Source organism: Aythya fuligula, chromosome 3 (assembly GCF_009819795.1).
Source record: "Aythya fuligula isolate bAytFul2 chromosome 3, bAytFul2.pri, whole genome shotgun sequence".
Taxonomy (NCBI): Eukaryota; Metazoa; Chordata; class Aves; order Anseriformes; family Anatidae; genus Aythya; species Aythya fuligula.
In genome coordinates, this window is record NC_045561.1 from 116,057,683 (window position 1) to 116,082,658 (window position 24,976).

The window sequence follows — 24,976 nt, forward strand, 5'->3', positions numbered from 1 at the left end:
GCCCAGGGAGGCGTCCAGATGGGCCTTGAATATCTCCAGAGAAGGAGACCCCACAACCTCCCTGGGCAGCCTGTCCCAGTGCTCCGTCACCCTCACCACAAAGAAGTTCTTTCACATGTTGGTGCGGAATTTCCTGGGCTCCATTTTGTGGCCACGGCCCCTTGTCCTGTCCCCACAAACACTGAAAAGAGGTTGGCCAAGTCCCTCTATCTCCCACAGTTCAGGTATTTAAAAACATTGATGAGATCCCCTCTTAGTCTTCTCAATGCTGAACAGACCCAGTTCTCTCAGCCTTTCCTCACAGGAGAGATGCTCCAGGCCCCGTATCATCTTTGTGGCCCTCCGCTGGACTCTTTCCAGGAGATCCCTGTCTTTTTTTTTTTTTGTACCAGGGAGCCCAGAACTGGACACAATATGCCAGGTGAGGCCTGACCAGGTCAGAGTAGAGGGGGAGGATTAACCTCCCTTGACATGCTGACCATGCTTCTTTTAATGCACGCCAGGATCCCACTGGTCTTCTTGGCCACCAGGGCACACTGCTAGCTCGTGGTCAATCTGTCATCCACCAAATCACTGTTAGCAAAGTTCGAGACAGCAAACATAGCCAAAGATCGTCCACACACAGCAGCCAGACTAAACCTGAGGACCAGACAACAGGTCTTGGCATGGGGTTCACTAAGAGTGGGGTTTCACCAAAATGAGGAAACTAGCAAGATTCATAACCTATTTTGAGGTGGATAGCGCTGAAATCCTATATTTACCCTGAGTGCTTGTGAGACTGAGAAAGGTTCCCAAGCAAAGGGCTTGGAGACGTGGGGTCCGGTGCTGGCACAGAACCCTGGGTCTCAGTCACCTCAAGAAACTCAGTCCTCAATCTGCTTCATCTCTGGAAAAGAACAAAGCATGAAAATCATGCCAGACATGTCCAGGGCTCTCTTTGGAGGAGGCAAATAGCCATTCTGTACCATCCTGCTTGTGATTACCTTGGTAGTACAAGTTCGAGAGTGTTCAGTCCTTGCACGATGGAAACGGCCTGGAACTATCAGTGCAGATGCAAGCAGGCAGCTTTGGATGACAGCCCGTTCTAGGCAATTGCACAGGAGAAAGATTGTGCAGGTATTTAGGTACAGTGACCTGAAATTTTGTACTCACCTCTGGCGGCGAGTTCACTCTCTGTTTGTCCATGTTCTTCCTTGCATGTCTTATTAATGCTGGCAGTTTAGGTGATTTCTTTATCTGAGAATGATTTGGAAAGCTGCTTAATGGCATATTCTTTTCATAAACACATTCAAAAAATCATAATAAGGAAGCTAAATGCTCTTTTGGCAGTGCTGGAAGTGACCCGCATCAGCAGCAGCTCCAAAAAAGAAGAGGGGGCTCTACTAGCTCTGGAGCTCCCAGGGTACAGGAGTCCTGTGTGTAACTTAAAAATATATTTGCACTGCTTTTGGTCTGGGTCTGGGATGGCCTGCAAGCAGTACTGCCCTAATTCTCTCTGGATTTTACCGGACGGACTGGGAAGTCTTGTACAAGCCTACGGTTGTATAAGAAATCCCTACCTTAACTAGACTAAAGAAACCGGGAAACGAGACCAGAGGGCATTGGCTCAGAGCAATCAGCGCACATTTTACCTCCTCTCATTTCCAGTTCCACCTGCCATCGCTTCTGATACCAGACCACAGGGAATGGTGAGGGTGATAGCCCTGGACATTTGCTCTGCTGCTCCCTTCCCATCCAGCCTCCAACCATCCTGTAGGGCTTGAGCCTCCAAGGCAAAAAAACTCAGTTTGGCGTTTTTGGATGGCTGGTGCTTTGGTGATGCCTTCAGCTCCAGAAGGAGCTCCGCACAGCTCCTTCTGCCTTGTGGCCAGCTGATGGGTATGAGCATGTGGCTGATGAAGCCCTGTGGTCCCCAGAAAAGTCTTGTGGTTTATTATTATTTTTTTTTAATTGGTTGGAAACAGAAGTGCTGAGATACTAACAGGCCAAAGCCTGTTCTTAACCCTGCCATCAGAATGATTCCAAAGAGTGTTTATAAGTATGGTGATAGGCACTTTATAAATAGAAATAAAAATATGAATAGGAATACAAATACAAATAAAAATATGAATAGAAATACAAATACAAATATGAAACAGAAATACAAATACAAATACAAATGCAAATACAAATATGAAATAGAAATACATATATATATATCCCTGTGGTCCTCAGTAGAGGCATGGCAGTAGCAGGACTAAACTCTTGGATCACCTCTCTCCCAGCTTGGAGAAAAAAATAAAAAAAAGAGAGAGAGAAAAAGAAAAAAGCATTAAGTACAGTCCTCAAACTGGGGGCATGTTATGTGAACAAAAATGAGTGAGAGGTGCTTTCGAAATGTGTCTAATAAGAGAAGTGGCACTCACATGCCTCTTTCTTTTTACCTTTAGGGAAAATGAGATGCTAGGTGGCAAAGCTGAAAGGCTTCGTAGTCAAAAAGCTTGGGCTTAAATCTATTTTCCTCCACAGAAAGCTCTGAACCCCCCTGTTCCCTGAGGCTCCTTGTCCCTCCTGTGGAGCAAGGCCAGGAACGTTTGGGGCAGGCTCCTTCTCCTCCAGGATTTCAACACCTCCTGGCACAGCGCAGCCCTGGCGTCACAGTCATTAGGTGTCACTACCATGTCCTAAGAAATGGAGGATGTACAGAACGCGAGGAGGAGTACAAGGCATCTCTTGTGCAATTTCTGGACCTGCACACTGCACGGATGATGCTGGGCTCCGTTCCCAAACCCACAGCTCTGTTCAGGGCAAGGAGAAACAACGGGCTGGGCTGCACACACTGCAAACAAAACCACTTCTATGGTGAGGGGTAGAGGCTTCTCTGCACAAGAGAGAGCAGAGGTACAGGTATTTGTGAGGTTGTGCTTGCTTCGTAATAGTACACATGGGTTAATCGGGGTTTTCCAGCTTCTGGAGGCTGGTAGCTAGAAGCCTCCTGAGAAACAGCATCCCCACCACGCAGGAGTAGCCTGCACATCCAGAAGGTGTCCAGGCAGGAGGAGATGCAGCTGAAGCAGTGCCAAATGCCCAGAGACCCTCCTGCCAGGTCCCTAACGCCTGGCCATCTGCTCCGTGTCCGTCCCTTGTCATGCCAAGAGTTTGTCTGGCCTCGGCAGGAGAAGGGCTCTTCCCACATCCTCCTTTCTGGCTGGGCAGCACCATCAGGAGCTGTCGGGTCTCTGGCCACTCTTCCTGGGTGGAAAGTGGTTCCTGGATGGAGGTTCCCCCCTCCCAGGAGGTGCCACGTCTCCCAAATGGCAGGCAGTTTGCCTGATGTTGCGCACTTCAGCGAGCGAGGTTTTCTCCTCTACATGTGCTCCTATCAGCAGGGTTTCACCAGAGAAATCCAAAACATAATTGGCTGCAGAATGCCAGAGGATCCCCCTCCATCTGCTGCAGTCCCGTGCCCATTTGCCCCTTGGAGAAGCACAAGTAATCTTTTAGGGCTGTGCAGCTTGCTTGTTTTCATTCCTGAAATAGGTTGGGATTTTATTATCCCGATACCCTCTGATGTTCAAACTCTGATGTTTTCCTAGGATGTTTGTGGCTGAAAACCACCTGAGACCGCAGTGCCCACATCTGTGGTGGGAAATTTATAGTGCCAGGGCAGCCGTGAGGCCAGCTGGCATGGCCATGTAGAGGATATTAAGGTCTCCTGGCTTCCCCAAAAGGGGTCAGTTTGATGGGTGTCAGTCCCTCTGCTAACTCTTGAGGTCTCTGCCCAGGAGAGTTTGGGCAATGCTTAGTTTAGTTTGTGTTTGGTGGTGATAGTATATTGTTCTTCAGTTCTTTTGCAGGGATTTCCAGTGAAGCTTTTCCATTTTGTCATAAGGAAAGGGGGATCAGAATCATGAGACTCTACATAAAGTCCATAAATCATAAATTTATCTTTTTTTTTTACAAAGCTTTTTGTCTTTTCCACCTTAGATTTTTTTTTTTTTTTCTTTTACCTTTAATTCTCCATTTGGGAAATGTCTGGACAATGAAAAGGGAACTTCTGGGCTGGTTTTCTCCTCATCTTGGCGAAATCATTCCCAGTTTGGGAACTGGCCAAAGATATATCTGCAGGTCTCTGTGCTCTCGAAGCGTCTTCAGAACTGGCCACCCAAAACATGCAGATAGCTCAGTGCCAAAGTTGCCTGCAATTATTCTGACTGAGCGAGAACAATCGCTCTGGTACGAACTATTCCCAGAGCTTTCCCCAACTCCAGTGTCCATGTGAGAAGCGTTTCTGATATCAGCTTTTGGCTTTTTTTGGAAATTGTTGGGGGGAGAAAAAAGCTTGAATTCTACAGAAAATATCATCATTTATAACATCAGCTAATGCCTAAGAGGCATCCACCAGCCTAATAAGGGGGCTGAAGAATCTTTTGTATATTGACCTGTTCTTAAATAGTCATGCCCTGATTTATTAGGTGGAAGCAGAGATGTTCTGAGAGCTGTGGACGTGATTTAATGTGTGGAATTGGTGATGCAGGCTTGGAAGAGGCATCACGGTGTGGCCCTGATGTTCCTTTTTGGGGTCCAAGCTTGCCTTCTGCTGCCTGAAGTAAAGGGAGCCTCAGCGTGGAGGGAAAGGGAGAAGAAGCTGATGGCACGGAGGAGAAACCTCTGTGGTTATAAACATTTTCCATTAGACAGCAGCATGAAAAAAAAAGGAGGGGGGGAAGGGGGAGAAGGAGCAGGGGAGCATTAATGAAATCATCTTGACCTGCACATGGTTTTAAGTGGAAAGATAATTAAACAGCCATTTATACAGTGGCTGCAGTCTGTAACAGAGACAGCTCTGATTTCTCTGGGGTCCAGGAGAAAGCCATGTCATTCGAGTGAGCAGGGCTCTCCTTCCACCTATTCCTGAAAGAGCAAATGAGGATAATGTAAGCTGATAAAGCAAGCTGCTTCTGATCTGATTTTTTTTATTGTTACTAGTTAAAAGCTGCAGTGCTTTGAAAGCATAATTCTGGGTGTTTTTCCATGGGATATGGATCGCGTTATTTGTGTCCCAGGAGGTGCATGTGCTGGGGTAATTCTTCACGTCTTCAAAGCTGGGTTCTTGGGGGTCTGACCCAATTTAGGAACTTACCAGATCATTCCGGAGAAAGCTGCATCATGAATTGCCTCTAGAAAAGTATAAATTAAACTATCTTTTACACTAAAACCTCTTGGGCTTGATAGAGATTTGGTGAGTGCTTCTGCTTAAAAGAGAGAAAAAAAAAAGGGGGGTTATGCTAGAAGAACTGCCATGTGAAACCTGGCAAGCTGCCCTTTAATGTAGGAAATTGCAGCCTGTTTAACTATTAGTTCCTCACTACAAAGTGAACGGGATTGCCGTGGCTATTAAGGGGCTTAAGAGTTCACTCAGTCCACCTTGACTTCTCTGCACATCCAAATGCTTCCTTAGCCAGGGGGACCTTGGAGGAATGACGAGGCCACTGCCTCTATACAGTAATCATGCTCCGCAAAGCTGCATTTTCCTACAAATACCCGTAGATTTGTGCTCGTTGGGTTACAGCAAGCATTTATCTGCATATTTCACTCTGTGTCTGCAGGTCTCAGGAGCAACATAACTGTGGGAAATGGCACGTAGCTTTAAATGTCAGGAACAGGGTCTGCATCTTGGTGTTGTCAGTTCAGCAGTGACTGCTGAGGTTGTGGCGAGTATTTCAGATCAAATCTGGATAGGATGAATTAGGGTTTCCCAGGATGAGTGTAGTAGATTGAGGCTGGGTCTGAAAAATTGCTCGTCAGGGAAAAAGGATGCTCAGCACGGGATTAAATGTTCTCTCTGTTGGATATTCAGAAATGAAAACCTTTCCCTTTGGAACCCAATTAATGGTTCCAGTTAATAAAGATGAAATGGGCAGAGTACCCACGCTTATATGTGACAAAGAGATTAGCAATAGGGTAGCCCAGTAGGGTCAGCCAGGCTCCTACATGCTGAAATGCCTTTTGTTCCCCTCTCTGTTGCAGGGAGCGGGATAAATTCAGAGCAATGAATTGCCATTTTGGAAATCAAAAAGGACAGGGAGAAAGCGAGCACTGGGAAAAGTCAAGCCGTGCCATAGCTCGCCATCAAGTCTCTGTAGCTGTAAGATCAGAGGCAAAGCGGAGCTGCTATTGTAGAGAGGTGGATTTGCAGAGTGTGCAGGAACAGACACCGATAAATATTTTGGTTTGGTATTCAGGAATACGTGAGGCCAGAAAATTGCAAATAAATGGAAATGGCCCCACTGGAAGTCAGTCCCAAAGAATGGGAGAGCCTTATTTAGAGAGTAGGGTAGGGTAGGGTAGGGTAGGATAGGATAGGATAGGATAGGATAGGATAGGATAGGATAGGATAGGATAGGATAGGATAGGATAGGATAGGATAGAAGAGTTCATTTGGAAGGGACCCACAAAGATCATTTAATATTATCCTTCCCCAAATTCAGAAAAGGGGCTCATAAAACTGGGGTTAAACAACAGGAATTTCTCAGGAATCTGGTGAGTGTGGGTTACACTAAAATCTGAGAACAGCAAGCACTATTAAAGTTCAGAGTGAGAACAGAAGAATCATCCAGGTGAGTATGATCTAATCTCGATACTATGCAAGGCTTTGGAACAACCAGGCAAACAAGAATACAAAAGAAAATGCATCAGGGGTTCTCAGCTGAATAGTTTTCAACAGACCAACCTGATGAAATAGCTTTTTAGCAAAGAGAAGGCATCAGATCTTATCAAATGCACTTTAGTAAAGGCCATTAGTAAAATGTTCACGAAAGGCTACATTAAATGAAGTGTGTGTGTGTGTGGGGGGGGGGTAAAGGCACTGTAAAATGGCTGAGGAACAACCTTGAAAGGAAAGATGTCAGGCAGGGGGGCAGTTACTGCAATTTTTTTTCTCCTGGGTCATTCGTCTCAGAACAAAAATTCAAGAATGAAAAAGCAATGTACTGGACCCAAATCTAGTGTATTCCATCAGTACAGGAAAAGGAAAAAAAAAAAAAAAAAAAAAAAGGTTAAGGTAACATACAGCAAGAACTGGGTTGTCATGAGGACTGGAGTAATATGAGATGAGATTCACAGTGTAAAAAAAAAATCATGAAATTCACAGGGTAAAATTGTTTGTGGTGTGAAATTGTTGTTCGAGTGACAGAAGACTAAAAGCAAGACTCTGTTCTTGCAAATAGCTCATCGCCAGAACAGGCAAACCTAGAAGCTGTCTTAGTCTGGTCACAGGAGACCTCTGGAGAAGAGAAATGCAACAGAGACTTTGAACTCCAGACAGAAACAAAGAAGGACTCATGCCTTTATTGGTTTTTTTCTTGCACTGAAGAGCCCAAAACTGGCCACACGATTCCAGATGCAGTCTCCAAGTACCAAGCAGATGGAGAAACTCCCTTTCCTTGATGGGCTGGCCATGCTTTTGCTGATATAGCCCATTATGCAGTTCCCTCTGCCTGCTGCAAGGATTCACTGCTGACTCACATTGAAAAGACTATAGGAGGTTGGTGATGCTACTGGAAAGAATATATTTTAGAAAAAGGATGCAAAATTTATAAAGTAAGGTGTAGGAAATATCACCCTGCGGGAGGATAAGAGGCTTATCAAATCACCAGGGAGTGATTCCATTCAGGGTGTGTTTTCACAGGGAGACAATACCAAAAATCAAAGAGAGCTGTTTAACTGAACAGAGAAAGGCATAACCTCCTGATGCTGCTGCTTCTTAGTTAGACAGACTAAACTTAGAAAGAAAGCTTAGTTCTTATGAGTGAGATTAACAGAAGCAGTAGTGTCTTCATCTGTTGGAGATCTTCAATCATAAGTGGATGCCTTTTGCCAGGGAACATTGTCACTGAGTGCAACTCCACAACTTATGAAGTCCTGCAGGTCTGGTTATATTTACTGCTGCTGCTCTCTTTAATACTGGTAAATGTTGCCATCTTGAGATACCTAGGGGACATCCTAAATGAAGCAGGGCTGTGATCCTAAGTGGTTGGCACAGTCTCTGAGCTGTTGTGGTCTAGGCCATCTAGTTTCACCAAATCCCTCTTCTGGATTTAGTAAACCAAGAGCAGTGGAAAAGGGGGGTCCTCTGGACACCACAAGCCACAAAAAATTAATAACTTATTGTTGGAAGAACTAAATGAAGATTTTTATCTACTTGTTTACAACAGAACGGTGTCATGGAAGCTTGTAGGTGCCTGACACCTTTGAAAGGGAATGGGATGGGACGAGATAAGATAGGATGGAATCAGAGACTCATGGAATATCCTGAGTTGGAAGGGACCACCAAGTACCATCAAATCCAGCTCCTGGCTCCACACAGCAACACCCCAAAACCAGACCCTATGTCTGAGAGCATTGTCCAAACACTTCTTGAACTCCAGCAGCTCGGTGCTGTGACCACGTCCCTGGGGATCCTGTCCTAGTGCCCAACACCTCTGGGTGCAGAACCTTTCCCTCACCCCCAGCCTGACCCTGCCCTGTCCCAGCTCCATGCCGTCCCCTCGGGTCCTGTCACTGTCCCCAGGGAGCAGAGCTCAGCGCCTGCCCCTCCGCTCCCCTCGTGAGGGAGCTGCAGGCCGCCACGAGGCCTCCCCTCGGCCTGCTCTGCTCTGGGCTGAACAAACCCAGAGACCTCAGCTGCTCCTCACACGCCTTCCCCTCCAGACCCTTCACCACCTTCGTAACCCTCCTTTGGTCATTCTCTGATAGTTTTGTGTCCTCTTTATATGGTGATTCCCCAAACAGGCCACAGTACTGAAGCTGAGGCCGCACCAGTGCAGAGTGGGGCAGGACGGGATGCAATAGGATACTTGCATTACTGCCCTCCACCATCCTTGTAAATGTGCCCAACGTAATTTATTACAGGTGAAATATAAGGGCTGTAGCTTAAAACCAGCAAAGAGCATCATCATTTCACTTCCTGGATATTTTATGTCTGGTTTTAAAGAGCTGTCGAGGTACACACTTTCTAAAACTGCATCCGTTGCATCTGTCTTTCCTGGAGCACCTAACGAGCAGTATCATACAAGTCTAATTATCATTGCCACACGTCCTCAGTACCCAATGCTCTAAAGCAGGCATATTGCTAGACCTAGTCTGTGTTCACTGCTATGCATTTTGGGAAAGAGTCACAAAAATTGCTAATTGCAAAGTAATGAACAAGGGAAAACAGGCCAAAAATTATATTAATAATGCAGGGCTCTACATGTCTTATTACTGCTCTGGAAAATACTTAATTTACGGGTACAGAGGCAGCCTGTGTAAACAATACGAGGATCACAGAGGTCACTATTCTTACCAGGAACAAGTTGGAAAGAAATAAGCCCCATGAAATATCTGTACAAGATGCCTGGGTGATTTGCCTGAGGGCAAGCGGTCCCAGAACTGCTTAAAAATACACTGAATTACATCAAGGCTACATCATATCTAATTCAAAAATACAATGAAAAATATGCTTCGTGAAGAACCATAAAAGATTCTTCCCCTCCTCTGCTGGCTTTTCTCCAGCTCTGTTGTTTCTCCTGTCGCATGGAGTGCCTCAGCATCCCCCAGCATTGCTTTCTTTTGTCTGCCAGTAGATTCACCAACTCATCCTTTCCAGCCCTTGTGCCTTAACTCAAATTATAGCGGTTGGTTTTGCATCCAGAAAAGATGAATCCATGCAAATATTGCAGCTCCTCATGCTGAGCCAACATTAGCGATGAGTGGTGGGGTTTATTTGTATTCAAATATGAATAGCTTGAATTAGGGATTCCCTGTTGAGCATTTATAGGAACATATACATTCAATATCTGTAAAATAAAATGCATCTGAAAAAAAAAAAATAAAACAACGATTGCTTGTCAAGAAAAAAGGAAGCTGCTCAGCACAGCTTAATTCAAGTAAATTGAATTATTCATTTAAGAAGCTTATGAATGGCCAGTTGCTGAAATGAGCAGAGTTATTTCCTTGCAGTGATCATGGGAAAGAAGAAAAAGATCAAGGCAAGAACAAACAGGAAAAGCAAAGAATGAGCAAGGGGACTAGGAAGGTGTGAACATGTAGTGTCAAATAATGGGAGGAAAGGGCAAATAAGAGGGAGAATGGAGAAGGCTGTGGTAAGAAGGTTAAAGAGAAGCAGAGGAGAGATTTGGAAGATTCTTTCAATTGTATCTCTGCAGGTTGCCCAGGCATGAATACTCTGAAGGCAGTAATTTTGAATTTTCACCTTCTAATACTCTCTGTCCTCTCTAGTTTCCTAACTGTTGTGGTGGGCATGGGGGAAAACGAGAGAATGAAGCAGTGAAGAAAATGCTCATGCCTGGGGGCCAGCTGAGATCTTGGCATGCTGGGAACCAAGAACAATACTTGTCACAAACAAAGACAGAGATATTGGTACTTAGAGATGGATTCCTGATATGAACCGAGTGGCAGGAGGAGGAACTCGAGCAAAGCCATCTTTGGAGAGGCGGCGTTTGCTTTCTGGCGCGTGCAATGTCAGTGCGACCTGCTGGACCTGCTCCCAAAGGTGCCTGGAGGCTGGGGCCATGCTCCAGTGGGCTTCACCTCCCAGCTCCTGGCCACTTGCACCAACTCAGATACGTGGGGGCAATTCTGGCTGCCCAGCACCACTGTCTTCAGCCCTGCTCAAGCAGCAGGAGCTGCCTGGGGTAGGTTTGCTCTCCAGGGCTGCAGGAATCCAGCCTGGGTGTCCTTCTGATCAGGCACTGGCTCTGGACACTGTCTTCAAGGTACAGACCTGACGGACAGAACTGGGGCATCAAATCCATCACAGGGAATGGTTTTCAGGGTGCCTCCATCCACACTTTGTCAGTGAGTCTCTTCAAGGGTCTTTCCCAACCTGATGCTCTGCAACACTTTCATCACATTCATTTGGCCTTACAGCTATTTGAATATTTTTTTGTCTCTTTTATTTCCCCCCTCCATATTGATCATGACACAGGCCTAAAGGAAATGAAGGCAGAACGGTCCATGAACACGAGTTGCTAAATTTCCAGTTACCATGGTGATGGTAGAAGGACATCTCAGAGGGCTGTTCTGAGTCCTGGACTTTCCGGGGTCTTCATTACCAAATTGCAGAGTGGAATAAAGATTGTGCTTACTGGATTTGCAAACAGCAGGCTGAAAGGGACTGCAGCATGTGGGAGAATCCTGGCGAGCTGTATTTTTTGCAAAAGACGGGAGCAATCGGTGGAGAAGGTAGAGCAGGCAATACCTGGCAGTGCAGCAGTTCTGCAGGAGAGGTGTGGGATTGCAGTGGGCAGCAAGGTGCACGGAATGGTACGATGTCATCCTGCTATGGAAACGGCAGAAATCCTTATTTCTTTATATACGTATTAAGGGTTATCACTGCTCAGGCACTTAAACCAATCCATTTGTTACTGCTGACTGCTAAATTTCCAGGCAGTGCACTGCTCACTGTTTAAGCACCGTGTTACAAGATGAGGTGGAATAATTGGACAGAGTCTAGAGCTGAGAGGATTAACAGACCAAGAAAATGCAATCTATAACAAAAATCTGGAATAACTGACATCATGATGATGAGAAAAAATATGTGGGAACCGTGATGCCCTGCAAATCTGGAAGAGAAAGTACATAGGAAGGGGATTATGTGTGTTCCCCATGCCTAGGGTGGGCTGGACGATAAACAGTGGGCTTAAAGTGCAGCAATGACAGTTCCGTGTTGTATATAGGACAGGGTTCCTGTGGGATGAAGTCCATTGTGCCATCCTTTGTACCACTTTTTGTCCTAGTGTTTGCAGTGATGGAACACCAGAGGCATGCACAGTGTGTGGCATGAAGTCCCCTCAAGTTTGGTACAGCGATACGCCGATTTTTTCAGTGCCCATCCTCAGAAATCCCAGCACGCAGATTTCCTTTCTGACTGCCCCCAGACACTGGAGGTGAATTTTTCTGAAGTTCTCTTCGGGAGCACCTCTTTCCTGGAAGGTGAGAGTAAGTTTGCCATCCCTCAATCTCGTTTGCCACCTGCTAACGCTGCTGCTCAGAGCTGAGGTCCTCCTGCCTTGCAAACTCCTTGTGAGCAGCTTCAGTTTCACTGCCCTGGACAACCTTTTACAGCAGAGCTCCCCCCGTAGCAGGCATCAGACTATCTGCATCCTAAAAAGAGTGTCTCCAGATGAGTGGGGACGACACAAGGAGCTGCACTGAACACAGTCTCTGCTAAATTAATTAGAGGGGATTTGCACCTGTGGTTCCCGTGGTGGTGGGGATGGGGACGTGGACACCAGGTCCTTCCCAAGCTGAGGCTGCTCACACCTGGCTTTCTTTCAGCATGTCCAGAGACTGGTCCAGGCAGCGGGAGGAGAGCTATCGGAGCATCGCATCCACTGCTCAGCCCTATTGCATAACTCGCCTCTCCTCCCATGGTTGAGAAACGAAGCCCTGAGATACCGATCTCGCTTTCTCTCAGGTCCCTCTGCCCCAGCAGATCTGTCCTATCTGTTCACCGCTGGTTCTTGTCACAGTCAATGATTTTCCTTGTATTTCCATATGATTTTCGATAGCGGAGCTGGGGAGGGCAGAGTTTCGCCACCACAGCCGGGTGCAGGGTGGAGGGGCAGGAGGAGGGTGCTGTGCCGTGAACCGTGAGAAGTCCATCAAGCAGCAGGACCTCCCCAGAGCCCTCCTCTCCTCGCTATAAATAGGAGGATCCCCAGCCTCACCACACAGCGGTGTCCAGCTCAGGCTCACTCCAGCTCTTCTCCCTCCAGCCTCGCTGAGATCCCAGCTCGACCCCAGCCATGAGGTTCCTCTGCCTCGTCTTCGCCGTCTTCCTGCTGATCTCCTTGGCCGCCCCAGGTAAGCGGGCAAATTGCACTAGAAAATAATTTGGAGAGTGGTGGAAGAGCCAGATGGGGGTCAGGACTGCAGCACACAGCAGTGTGCCACCCTTCACAGACAGCTCGGGGTCTTTATCAGCTTTAAAGGCTACGATTTAGTTGATTAGGTAGACAGGTAGCTGCTGGTCTCCTGCAGATGTACACGACTTGGTTAACCCAGGCTGCTTTAAATGGGGCTTGGTGTTCGTGTGTGGGCAACTGAGTGGCACCCTGCAGCTAGTAAATAGATATCCTCTTTAGAGAAAAAATCACTTCACAATTAAAGTACTACAAAGAGCACTTTCATGTGTTTTAGATATTTTTGACGTCTTCTAGGTCCAGGTGAGCCGGGCTGCGGTGTTTCTATTTCAGTCCAACGACGAAACTTTTGTGCCAAGCTGGTTCTGAGGATGCTCTCAGGGTATTTCTCATCCAGAACGCAGCTCCCCTGCATACCCCTGCAGCCTGCTTCCCACTTCCCTCTACAATGAATCAAATTCTGGGCTCAGAAGGGTTCCCAGCCCAGTACCCATTCACTCAGGACATCATTTTCAAACAGTCTCCCACCTTGGTGCCTAGTGCTCGGCACTTGATTTTTATTTTATTTTATTTTATTTTATTTTATTTTATTTTATTTTATTTTATTTTATTTTATTTTATTTTATTTTATTTTATTTTATTTTATTTTATTTTATTTTATTTTATTTTATTTTATTTTATTTTATTTTATTTTATTTTATTTTATTTTATTTTATTTTAAGCACTCTCCCTCTGCTTTCCTCTTGCAGGCTACGGGCAGGTGAGGAAGTACTGCCCCAAGGTCGGGTACTGCTCCAGCAAGTGCTCCAAGGCGGACGTGTGGTCCCTGTCCTCCGACTGCAAGTTCTACTGCTGCCTGCCGCCCGGCTGGAAGGGGAAATAAGGGCTGGGCAAGCAGCCCCCGGGGACCAGGAGGCAGCTCGGTGGCTTTGGGAGCGGCTTCTCAACTGCCACCCCCTCCTCTGGATAAATAAAAAGAGACAAAAAGATGTAACTCCTGTGTGTGGTGTGCTTACTCGCGTCCCGTGGCCCCAGGCAGAGGGTTAAGATGGTTCCCCAGAGTACAGCCCAAAAAGCCCATTAGCAGTGTGTCTCATCAGTGGGTTTTGCACAAAATTGATAGCAAAAGAGCTCAACGTATGGAGTTTTCCTCTCTTTTTTGATAATTTAATCAATGGTGGGTGGAAAAGGGCTGGGTGGATTGCTCCTGCCCTCTGGTTCCCAGAGGCTCCTCTGCACCACCAACAGCATCGGTTGGGCTTGCTGGAGGGTTTCTGCCGTGGGCACACAGCAGCCTGCGCTGATTTGGGACCAGCAGGTAGCCGAAAACCTCTGCCCTCTCACCCCTCCTTCTGCACTGCCACAGAAACCCAACGCACGGCCCTGGCAGGGTCTGTAAAGGGAATATTTGCAGCATTCCTTTCTGTTAAAATAATTATCTCCATCCTCATCCCGTCCCTCTGCAGCTACTCTCCAAATAGAAAACTGTGTCACTGGCTCTGTGCCCTTCCCGTGAGGCCCTTTTGCATGTTTCTGGGCCCTGGAAAAGAAACCACATTTTCCAGTGACAAAGCAGACTACTGTAAAGAAAATGCCTGAGCAGAGGGGTGAAGTGACCGTGAATAGTTTTCACCTAAAACTTCATCATTTTAATGCAGTCATTTATGGACCACTCTCATTTGAAGCTTTCATGGTGCTCCACTGCCAGAAAGGACAGAAATTCTTGGGAAGTGGAGAAACTCTTGCTCTTTCCGATCTGGCAGCGAGAGTAACATGTAAAGTGACGCTAAGTTCCCATTCCAACAGCACCATAAATTGCAGCTCCAAGAGAAAAGGCGCGCTTCTGAGCCCTGCTTCTGTAACATGCAGGACGATAGCAGATTGGATCCTGGTTGTAAGATGGTTTTAATTTTTTTTTTTCCCACCACTTTTCTCTACGCCTTATTTTCAGTGAAATACAGTGACTTCTGTGGAGACATTTTGAAGGAAACAAGCTCCACACAGCAGCAAGAAACACCTGCCACACGAATCTGGAGATGCCATGCTGCCTGGTGCGATGCATTTTAGAGATCTGTCTTTTCCTGTAGTGACAGTCTCTGTGCATCTGCCCTGGAAGAAAGAGGAGTGCCAGGCATAATAAAAAAAATATCTAGTCCGAGGAGTTGTGTTAGCATGCCCATCTGCTTTGCTGTCAGATGTAGCCACATACAATCCCAGACAGCAATCGGGGCAGAATCTGACTTTTTGTGCTGGGACTTCGTTTTTTTATGGCTGACTGCATGTTGTCTGAAGAACCATGACTCATGAGGGTTTTTTTCCAATTGAAGCTTCCTGACCAGGAGGAGACTGAAGGCTCCCATTTTCCTCTCTGAATCACAGAATCACACAGAATCACAGAATTTCTAGGTTGGAAGAGACCTCAAGATCATCGAGTCCAACCTCTGACCTAACACTAACAGTCCTCCACTAACCCATATCCCTAAGCTCTACTTCTAAATGTCTTTTAAAGACCTCCAGGGATGGTGACTCCACCACTTCCTTGGGCAGCCTGTTCCAATGCCTAAAATGACACATACAAAGTTCAGCACCTGAAACTCTTTCCTCTTCTTGCACAGGGATGTTAGTTGTCGTTAGAAGAAGGCAGACACTTTCTGCCTGAAACAGGAAAATTAAGTAAGTGCTCTTAAATAAATTTCTGGCTACAATTCCCCAGATTTTGCAAGCTATCCCCTGTGATGATGCTATTCCCTGCTCTCTCTTCCTCTGCTGATTGCTTGCTTCCTGGTCTCTGCTGAGCCATGGAATAGCCAACGTAGAGCCATTCATTCGACTTATAAAATTAGTCTGATTTCTCCTATGTGCATCACTCCACATCGACCTACGCTGGATTTCATCATGGTTTATGAGCCAGATACTCAAAACTGTGAGGTCCTGCCGCAGCCATCACCTTTATTACCCTGAGCAACGCAGTGCCAGTAGCAAATTTTGCCATCTTTCCATCCAACCCTTTTTGCACATCTTTTACGGCCAAATTTACCACTGCAGCCCCTGCAGTGATACCCCACGGATCTGCCCGTGACCTCCTTCTCCATCTGTTTGGGCCCCCTGGCCATCTCCTAGTCCTTGAGGCATTTTTTGCTGCCACCACCAGAGAGCCCCGGCAGGTTTTTAGGACAGGATTTTCCTCTGTCTTCTCCCATGTCTTATATTTGGGACTAGCACAATTGTGCCTTATCATCCTGTTGGTCCTGGACCCCTTTTAAGTTTTCTTTTTTCCTAACATAAGCATCTCCAACCTTTGCGCAGCAAATCCCCATTAATCACTAAGATATGCAGCAGTCATAGGGCAGCTATTGCATCCACGAGTTCCTCTAGGACTTTTGGGGAAATCTCTCTGGATGCTGGAGGTTTGCTGCTGTTTATTTCCTCCCTTCCACTGCCGTTTCATTTAAGACCAATCCTTTGACGAGTGCCCATGAAGGTTTGGCATGAAGACCTCCTTGCTTTCTCTCAAAGTGAACACAGCCGCAAATATTTCATTTAGTTTCCACGAAGTGGCCTTAACTTTTCTTAGCTTTACTATTTCAGCCATCTCCTGCCCTACACACTTCTTCTTTCTGATATGTTTGAAAAAAAAATAAATAATAAATTAAAAAAAAAAAAAAGACGTATTTCAGGAGGTTTCTTTGCCTTTTGCAAGTTCTTCCTGCAATTCTCTGCTGAGCAGCTTTATTGCGTTTTACACGTTGTCAGGCACAGTTTATTATCTTTTCTGTTGCCCACGTTTGGACACAATTTCAGCTTCTTCCTTCTAACAACCTCCCTCATCCCACTGTTCTGCTGTGACCTTTTCTTTTTGCTCTTTCTCTGGGCTTTTCTTTAATAGGTGTCATACATTCTCTCTGAGTCTCCAATACAATGGCCTTAAACAGCTCCCAGGGTGCCTGCAAATAATCTGTTTGCAAGGATTTAACTCCTTTAGCTGTCCCTTTTGTCTTCTTTTTAACATTTCCCCCATTTTTATGTGGCTCCCTCATTGAAATTAAGCACAGGAATAGCAGCCTTTCCATCCCCTGTTGCTCCTGCAATGCTGCAGAGCATGGTAAAACCACCACACCCAGGGTAAAACTTTGAGCTAAACCCAGTGTGTTAGCCAGCATCAAGTGCTGCTCCTGTTATTTTGCATTCCAGAAGAAGTAACTGAGCAATTGCTTGTGAGGACTTTGTCTTCTCCTGCTAGGCTGGTGAGCCTCTAACTGGTGTTTTCTCCCTGTAAATGTACAAAACCCCTCTACACCAGTAATTTATCCACGCTGACTTTGTAAGGCTTTATAAGTATTTAGACTTTATAAGTATTCAGCTACTTCTCCAACAGAAAGTGCTTTCTAGGGCCTAAATCTGCTTCTTGCCATAGCTGGAATTTGTAACAGAAACTGAACCAGATGAGGTTTTTTTTTTCTTGGACGTTATAAATGGCTCAGTCTTCAAGATAAGACTATAATCAAAGTTTACAATTTATTAAAGGAATAGAGGTAAGCAAACAGAGCTGGGTGCGCCAGGAGTCTCTGTTCCACCAAGACACATACCAGTTACATCAAGCAGCTGATTTTTATGCTCCTTTGTCCAACCTGGCTGGATGTCAGAGACTTGTGCAATGTCCCCTGCAAGCTTTGTCTTTTAGTTGTTCTTCAGCTCTCCCCGTCTCCTTAATCTCCTGGCCAGATGTCAGAGACTTGCATAGTGTCCCATACAATAGTCATAATAGTTAGCAGTTATTCTGAAACCCCCCAGATATCAGATACTTCAAGGAAAAGCCTACAAATACATTTCCCTTCAAGCTCTCTATTGACACGAGTTGCTAAAACATTCCTTTGCAAGATCCAAGAATTATATACATTAACCACTCTGTTTTTCTTAGACTTGTGCTTATACAAGGGCCTGTAAGACAGAAGGTCACATTCATCATACCATGCGGCCCTAGCATTGTTCCATACTAACATGAATCAGATGAACATATCTCACAGTGCCAACTAGGACCACCCTGTCCATCCCCCAACACACACATTAATTCATTTCTGAGCACCTTCTGGATATAGTCACCTCCGAGACAAGGTCTGGGCACAGTTTCTGAGATCTCTGCACCAGATCCTGGTAGGCAGGATTGTGGCTTCCTACCCAACCCTTGCGCCTTCATACCCAAGCAGGTAACACACTGCCAACACCGTGCTGTGAAAGGTGTGATGCCGGGGGGTACTTTTCTAAGACGTTGTGCTCTTTTTTCATCCTTTTTCCAAAAGTCTGAACGTCCCAGAAGCCCCTTCCAGACGTACAACACTGTGTAGCTCTTTGGATGCTCGCCTTCATGGTGCCAAGAGGCCTGGAAAGCACATCGGGCTGTAACAGTGCAATAGCTGAACATTTCTCTCATAATCCTGGAATGTTGTCATTGATTTCTGATCGCCAGGGCATGACTCCTTCCATTTCGGCTTTTCTCTTTCGTATACCTCATCATGACTTTCTCTCTGCTTTCTCTCTGCTTTGTAAACAAGACTGGTTGAAGCCCTTCCTGCAAGCTTACAGTTCATGTCTGGTGCACTTATCCTGCAGGAAAGCAAAATAAAATCCTGCACGACAGTGATCAAAATGCCTCCTGCAAAAATGAATTTATTATTGACAGTTCTTCCAAGAGACTGGTCAAGTTTGTGTCCCCATCAGCTCCTGTCTTGCCTCCAAAGGGATCCTGGATGCTCTTTGCACGGGGGCCTTTTGCTTCCCTTTTGTGAAGACCCCTTGGGCAAACATCACTTCCACACAACAGAAACAGCATTTTTGTGGCATGCACCAAGCTCCAGCTATCTACAGGTAAAGGAGATGGGCCCTGAAGGTGAAGGAAGCCTTCCTCCCCTCCTTGCACTGCAACCACAGCCTTTTCCAGGCTGGAAACCACAAAGCAGAGCCCGTGCCATCCCTTCCGCTGCTCAGCGCCCTTGGAGGGCCCCTCTGCTCTGCAGGAGGCAGAGGAGAGCTCTTTTATCTCCTCACAACGGGCATTTGGAATAAGCTCTTGCTATCAGAAACTTTCTATAGCTGCAGAGAGCATTTTGAAGGCTGGAGATGCAGCAGAGCGAGAGATTTTGCTGCTCATTCACTTTCACAGAGCTTTTCTTTTCACTTTCTTCACACTTTTTTTCCTTGTGGAAAAATGGGAAAGAAACAGTAAGGTGTTTTTTTTTTTGTTGTTTATTTATTTATTTATTTATTTTTTCCTGCTGTTGTTCAGCAGCTTCTTCTGCAAGTTTTATTATTTTCTCCAACTCCCAACCCCGTGTGGCTGTGCAGTCTTCTCACCAGCAGCTGGCTGTTTCAGGTGCTGTTCCCTTTTTTTATTTTTTATTTTTGGATCCTGTTGCCTGGGGTAAGTAACCACTGGGTAAGCAGGACTCCTGTCACTCTCAACATTTCCTTGCTGCCTTCCCCTGGCTGATCTCAGCCCCACGCTGATGTTAACCCCTCTCGCTCAGCATCTCACCATCTGGTTTGGAAAGAGAAATCTGAAAGAGAAATCTTGACAGCTCCTCCTGCAAGCGGAAATATTGCATGGGATCCCACAGCTCTGTCAGGACTCCTGGCTTCTTGCTCGCTTTGTCAAGAGATGCATCTTTTAAAGTTATTGGGTTTCACAATGACCCTTTGTCCCGTGGATCAAATAGTGTAAGGCTGCTTGCTCTCTTCAACCCCCCACCAAAAAAAAATCTCCTGATGTGGCTTGTTTTTACCTGAGTTATTAGTGGTTGCAGTTGGAGCAGCTCAGGTTACACGTATGGAAAAAATTAAGCCGACTTTCTTTCTTTTAATCCTAAATTAACCAAGTTTTCTGCGAGGGAGTTTCCTTCATCATCCTCTAACCTGACAAACACCAGTGTGGGAGCCTTCTTCTGGGTTTGAAAGGCCCCATGGCTGGAAACTTATTCTGTTTCCCAGGGGATTGCTCAGGAACTGGGCTGTTTTCTGTCCCATGAGGCAGTCAGGGAGCTGCTGCTTTTTGGCACGAACATCCCACCCTCTGATATTGCTCCTGAGCCTTCCCTGGCTGCCTTTTGCCTGGATGCTTTGAGCCCCACAGCACCAGACCACTCCCTGTCCCCATCCCCGTGCAGAAAGCCTGGAGTGAATGGTATATGGTGTGATGGAGTGGGTAGGGACCAGGAAAAGTGTGGAGGAGGAGGACAGGATATCAGGCAGTCCGTCCTCTCCCAGCCTTTGCCACCACGCTGTTTTTAAGCAGGTCCCAAAGCCCCTTCCCTTCCAGACTGACATTTTGCAGTCTCAGGTCTGTGGTTATCAGAGGCGCATTGCGTTTGTGGCCCAGGGAGGCTGCAGAACCTCCCCTGGAGCTCCCTGCCCTTGAGGGGAATGAACCACACGGCACACACAAATCACTTTTGGCCACATTTACTTCAAAGCAACGAAACCGTCTCCGGCACGCAATGAACACAGCGCTGGGATCTCTGCTGAAAGCGCCGCTCTTTGTCCACCGCAGGGCTCCGTTGCAATCACTTTCCCTTTTTGGGAGGGGGGATGCAGCAGTACATCTTCCCGCAGGTCTGGTGGAACGTCCACTCGTCCGTTTTGGCACACGAGTAGGAGCAGTACCCTGCGCAAAAGCCCTTCTTCTGCCCGTACCCTGCGAGGGAGGAGAGAGAAGTGGGTTATAACAGCAAATGTCCTGCACTGTAGGACAGCAAGCCCCAAAAAGTTGGAAATTATCTCCTCGCTGGCTGTGCTGGGGGCAGGGGGTAGGTTTGTGTTTAAACCCTTGCAGGGAAGGAGTGGTGTTTTCTGTCCCCGTTGAGCCAGGTGGAGAGCTGGGCACTGGAAGTTCATCCCTACATTGACCTATACAGCTTGCTGGCTGCGTGGGGTAAATCATGTCCTAAAGTGCCCGTTTTTGTCTGTCCTTGCTGAAGCTGAAGGCAGCAGAGGGTGGCCACAGGAGAATGAGCCCCAAAGCTGGGGGAGATGCATCCCTCCCTCCACCCCACAGACTGGAGAGGGGGAGGCAGGAGACACCAGGTGCTGTGGGCAGAGAGCGAAAGGGGAAGGGAGGGCAGGAATTAGAATCAAAAAGAGTGAGAAAGGAGAAGGTCAGGAGGTGTCTCCAGGGCATCCCTTGTGGCTGCGAGCCTCTAAAACCCAGGGACCCAAGGTAAGCATTTGGAAACGGTTCTGCTAGAGGCTGTGCGCCCTTAGCCCTGGGGACGGCATCACTCCCTTACCTGGCGCGGCCATGGAGAAAAGCAGGAGCACGGCAAAGACCACGCAGAGCACCCTCATGTCTGGAGGACGGTGGGGATCTCGGCACGCCAAGAGCAAAGCAGAGGTGTGAGATGGCCACGGTGAGGAAAGCTGGAGGCGCTGGGTTTTATAGAGCAGTGCCTGACATGAACAGGGAGGAGGAACTCGAGCAAAGCCATCTTCAGAGAGGCGGCGTTTGCTTTCTGGTGCGTGCAATGTCACTGCGACCTGCTGGACCCGCTCCCAAAGGTGCCAGGAGGCTGGGGCCATGCTCCAGTGGGCTTCACCTCCCAGCTCCCGGCCGCTTGCACCAACCCGGACACGCAGGGGCAATTCCCCCTCCTCCAGATCCGGCTGCTCAGCGCCGCCGGGTGCAGCCCTGCTCGACCCGGTGCCAGCAGGAGCTGCCTGGGGCAGGTTTGCTCCCCAGGGCTGCAGAAATCCAGCCTGGGTGTCCTTCTGGTCAGGCACCAGCCCTGGACGCTGTCTGCAATGCACAGACCTCATGGACAGCACTGGGGCATCAAATCCATCATAGGGAATGGTTTTCAGGGTGCCTCCATCCCTGCGTTGGCACTGAGGTTCCTCAAGGGTCTTTCCCATTGATGATATGCAATAACCCAGGAGCAATTTGGGTGTTTTGTTGGAATCTCCTCAAAAGAAACATGAAGCTGATTGAGGAAAACAGGCTAATATCTAAACGAAACTAAACCAATTCCTTCCCACACCACATCTGATCAGAAATCTGTTGTGAGCCCAGTGCTATCCTGCCTAATCATTTTTCTGGTCATCCAGGGACTGTGCTTGCTATATTCACAAATAAAAAGTTGTGAGGGACTGCTACAAATTAGAAGACAGGGTGAGGATTCATGCTAAAGAAATAATAAACCAAGTACGATTAGGGAACAGGGAGAGCTACCCATCTCCAGACGTGAGTAATTAGCTGGGGATTGCAGAACAAGGAGTTTCTGTCTGCGCAGCAGTCGTGCAGGAAAATTTCAGGTTGCGGTGGATCACGGGTAGGAACAAACGAGCAATGTCCTGGTGCTGGGAAGCCAGCACCAATTGTCCTGCAAGTTTAAACAGAAGCTGGGTTGGTGAAACACAGGACGTACCCACGGCACCCTGCACGTGTCGGAAAGTGCATCCATCCAGCTTTGTACACCGTGCACAGAGAAAATAAACACCGCAAAACAGGCAAAGTGCTGGTTAGAAGCAGTAGCCATGAAACAGCATGGGAGAGAGTCCAAGAGCGTGTTTTTGCCCAGCAAAAGTCTCCAGCCTGCAGCACCATGAGGTTCAGGGTCTTCTTCAATAAGGACTTGTATCTAATTTTTGCATTTGCAATTGCTTCTTGAATTAATAAAGTGCTTTTTAAGATGTCTGATATTTTTCTCCAACATCTGGTGGCAACGTGTTCAACATTTCAGCTACGTTCAATGTGAAGGGTGTATTTTGTCTACTTTTGCTATGAATGTGTGATTCAGCACATCTCACCCATTTCTTGGGTTAGACTTGGAGAACTGTAGATGTCCCTTAGCCCTCTACAATTTTTGTAGCCTTGTGATCCATCTCCAGTAACTGCTTCTTTCCTGAGCTGAAAAGCTCCAGCATATTTAACTTTACGGGAATGAGCCCCCAGCTTTTAACCTCTTCTTGCCCTATTACAGGCCATCAGAAATCGAAAATCAGAAAGCAAAAACCCAAATTCTAATCAAAAATCATAAAGCTAACATTTCTTAGCATACAGTTTTCCCCTTTTCAGCCTTGCAGCTGTGTTCAGAGCCCCCGGATTCCCAATCCTCCTCCCTCCATCATTTGTACGAAGATTACATATTTTTTCCCAAACCACATAATTTTCTGGAGGGTTTGAGAGGGGGGATGGTGACCAAAGTGTCTGCAAGCAGTCGGCTGATCCAGGCTCCTGGGAGAGACACTCAGCCCCTGTGCTGCTGCCCATCAGTGGGGTGAGAGGGGACAGCAAGTGATGGATATGAGGTTTGCTGAAATTATTAGAGATATTTTGCGGGCTGGGTTCCCATGAGGGTGGGAATGGAGGGACAGGCCCTGGGCCCTCCCGAAGCCAAGGCAGCTCACAGCAGGCTCCCTCTGTCTGTGTGCTGAAGGGCCTAGACAATGTTATCGTGCGAGTTATCGGCACATCGCGCCCGCTGCTCAGCCCTCTTGCATCTCTGCCAGAGGCCGAGAAAGGCCCCGAAATTCTGTGATACCGATCTCGTCCTCCCCTCCCCGTTATACTGCAGATCCCCATCAGGTCCCGCTGACCCATCCGCCCCGCTCTTGCCAGCCCCTATTCCTTTGTGCTCCCTTCAAAGGCGGCGCGTGGATTATTGGCCGATGTTGGGCAACCGCGAGGCGGCTGCCAGCACACCTGGGCGCAGGAGGTCCTGCTGCTCGTTCCCCCCACCGTGTGCCCGGCCATGAACAGCACGGTCTTGGACAGGTTCCCGTGGCTCCCCGGCATCCTCTGCGCTGCAGGAGAGGGCTCGATAAATACCGGCAGCCTCAGCCTCCCTCCACACCGCCTCCTCCTTCTCCTCTCGAGCTCGCTCCGGCTCTTCTCCCTCCAGCCTCGCTGAGATCCCAGCTCGGCCCCAGCCATGAGGTTCCTCTGCCTCGTCTTCGCCGTCTTCCTGCTGGTCTCCCTGGCTGCCCCAGGTAAGTGGGAAAAGTGGGAGAGATGAGATGAGACTGTCTGGGATTTATTCCATGCAACTTTGCTCTTGGAAAAATAGATATCGCCATCTGAGGTGATCGCTATAACCCGGTCAGGTACATCAGTGATTTAGTTCAAGGGACTGGGATGTAAAAAGGGACTAGCTCAGGAAGATTTCTGGAGGGATAAATGAGGTTAAAAGTTTGGGAGCGAGCTTAGGACAGACAATTCCTAACCAAAAGAGAGCTTCACATTTCCGGAGGGGACGCTTGCCACTCGATTTCTGTGTCACGGAGCAGTCCTGGGCTTCCCCATGGGGAGCAGGACCTCCCCATGAGCACGGGCTCATCCCACTCAGTATTCTCACTCTGGAGGTGATGAAAGGCTGGAAAACAGGGGAAAAGGGCACCCTCCTAACCCAAGCACTCTCCCTCTGCTTTCCTCTTGCAGGCTACGGGCAGGTGAGGAAGTACTGCCCCAAGGTCGGGTACTGCTCCAGCAAGTGCTCCAAGGCGGACGTGTGGTCCCTGTCCTCCGACTGCAAGTTCTACTGCTGCCTGCCGCCCGGCTGGAAGGGGAAATAAGGGCTGGGCAAGCAGCCCCCGCGGACCAGGAGGCAGCTCGGTGGCTTTGGGAGCGGCTTCTCAACCGCCACCCCCTCCTCTGGATAAATAAAAAGAGACAAAAAGATGTAACTCCTGTGTGTGGTGTGCTTACTCGCGTCCTGTGGCCCCAGACAGAGCACTGGAACAGGTTCCCTGAGCCCAGCCCAAAGTGGGGGAGGGATTTGGGATGAAAGCTGTCATTTTTGCTCTCTCCTTCTCCCTGCCCCTTGAGTCAGCCCCCTGGAGAGAAGAATCCAGGGAGAATTCGTTTCCTTACTGTTTTTTTTCAGGCTACAGGATGTCTCCAGACATCTCAAAAAATGTGGGTGGTTCAGCAATGTCTGCTGTAAGCATGTCATACCCCCTTTTCTGTGCAAATACCAGCAGACCCCCCAGAGGTGGGTGGACAACAGAGGCACAAATTGTCTGTCCCACACCTCAAACCATGCCTTTTCTGCCCAAATTCTTTGGGCAGGCTGCCCAGCCAGGGC

The 24,976-nt window shown here is 47.6% G+C and overlaps 3 protein-coding genes across 3 annotated transcripts; 2 read left to right on the forward strand and 1 right to left on the reverse strand.

The window, feature by feature from the left end:
• Positions 1-12,791: 12,791 nt before the first annotated feature.
• On the forward strand, positions 12,792-13,791 carry LOC116488357 (cygnin). The gene is made up of 2 exons (XM_032185911.1): positions 12,792-12,849; positions 13,658-13,791. The coding sequence occupies exons 1-2, from the start codon at positions 12,792-12,794 to the stop codon at positions 13,789-13,791; spliced, it is 192 nt and encodes a 63-aa protein (XP_032041802.1).
• Positions 13,792-20,461: 6,670 nt separating this feature from the next.
• LOC116487071 (small basic protein 1) lies at positions 20,462-21,242 on the reverse strand. Its single transcript, XM_032183648.1, has 2 exons — positions 21,185-21,242; positions 20,462-20,592 (listed from the first exon to the last, which is right to left on the reverse strand). Exons 1-2 carry the CDS (start codon positions 21,240-21,242, stop codon positions 20,462-20,464), a joined length of 189 nt encoding a protein of 62 aa, XP_032039539.1.
• Positions 21,243-23,824: 2,582 nt separating this feature from the next.
• On the forward strand, positions 23,825-24,464 carry LOC116486997 (cygnin). Its single transcript, XM_032183482.1, has 2 exons — positions 23,825-23,882; positions 24,331-24,464. Exons 1-2 carry the CDS (start codon positions 23,825-23,827, stop codon positions 24,462-24,464), a joined length of 192 nt encoding a protein of 63 aa, XP_032039373.1.
• The last annotated feature ends 512 nt before the right edge of the window (positions 24,465-24,976 follow it).

Bases quoted from the DNA above. Each gene is read 5' to 3' on its own strand.
- LOC116486997 (XM_032183482.1), top strand. From the start codon at position 23,825: ATGAGGTTCCTCTGCCTCGTCTTCGCCGTCTTCCTGCTGGTCTCCCTG. The intron at 23,883-24,330 runs GTAAGTGGGAAA...TTCCTCTTGCAG, and splicing joins GGTCTCCCTGGCTGCCCCAG to GCTACGGGCAGGTGAGGAAG.
- LOC116487071 (XM_032183648.1), bottom strand. From the start codon at position 21,242: ATGAGGGTGCTCTGCGTGGTCTTTGCCGTGCTCCTGCTTTTCTCCATG. The intron at 20,593-21,184 runs GTAAGGGAGTGA...CCTCCCTCGCAG, and splicing joins TTTCTCCATGGCCGCGCCAG to GGTACGGGCAGAAGAAGGGC.
- LOC116488357 (XM_032185911.1), top strand. From the start codon at position 12,792: ATGAGGTTCCTCTGCCTCGTCTTCGCCGTCTTCCTGCTGATCTCCTTG. The intron at 12,850-13,657 runs GTAAGCGGGCAA...TTCCTCTTGCAG, and splicing joins GATCTCCTTGGCCGCCCCAG to GCTACGGGCAGGTGAGGAAG.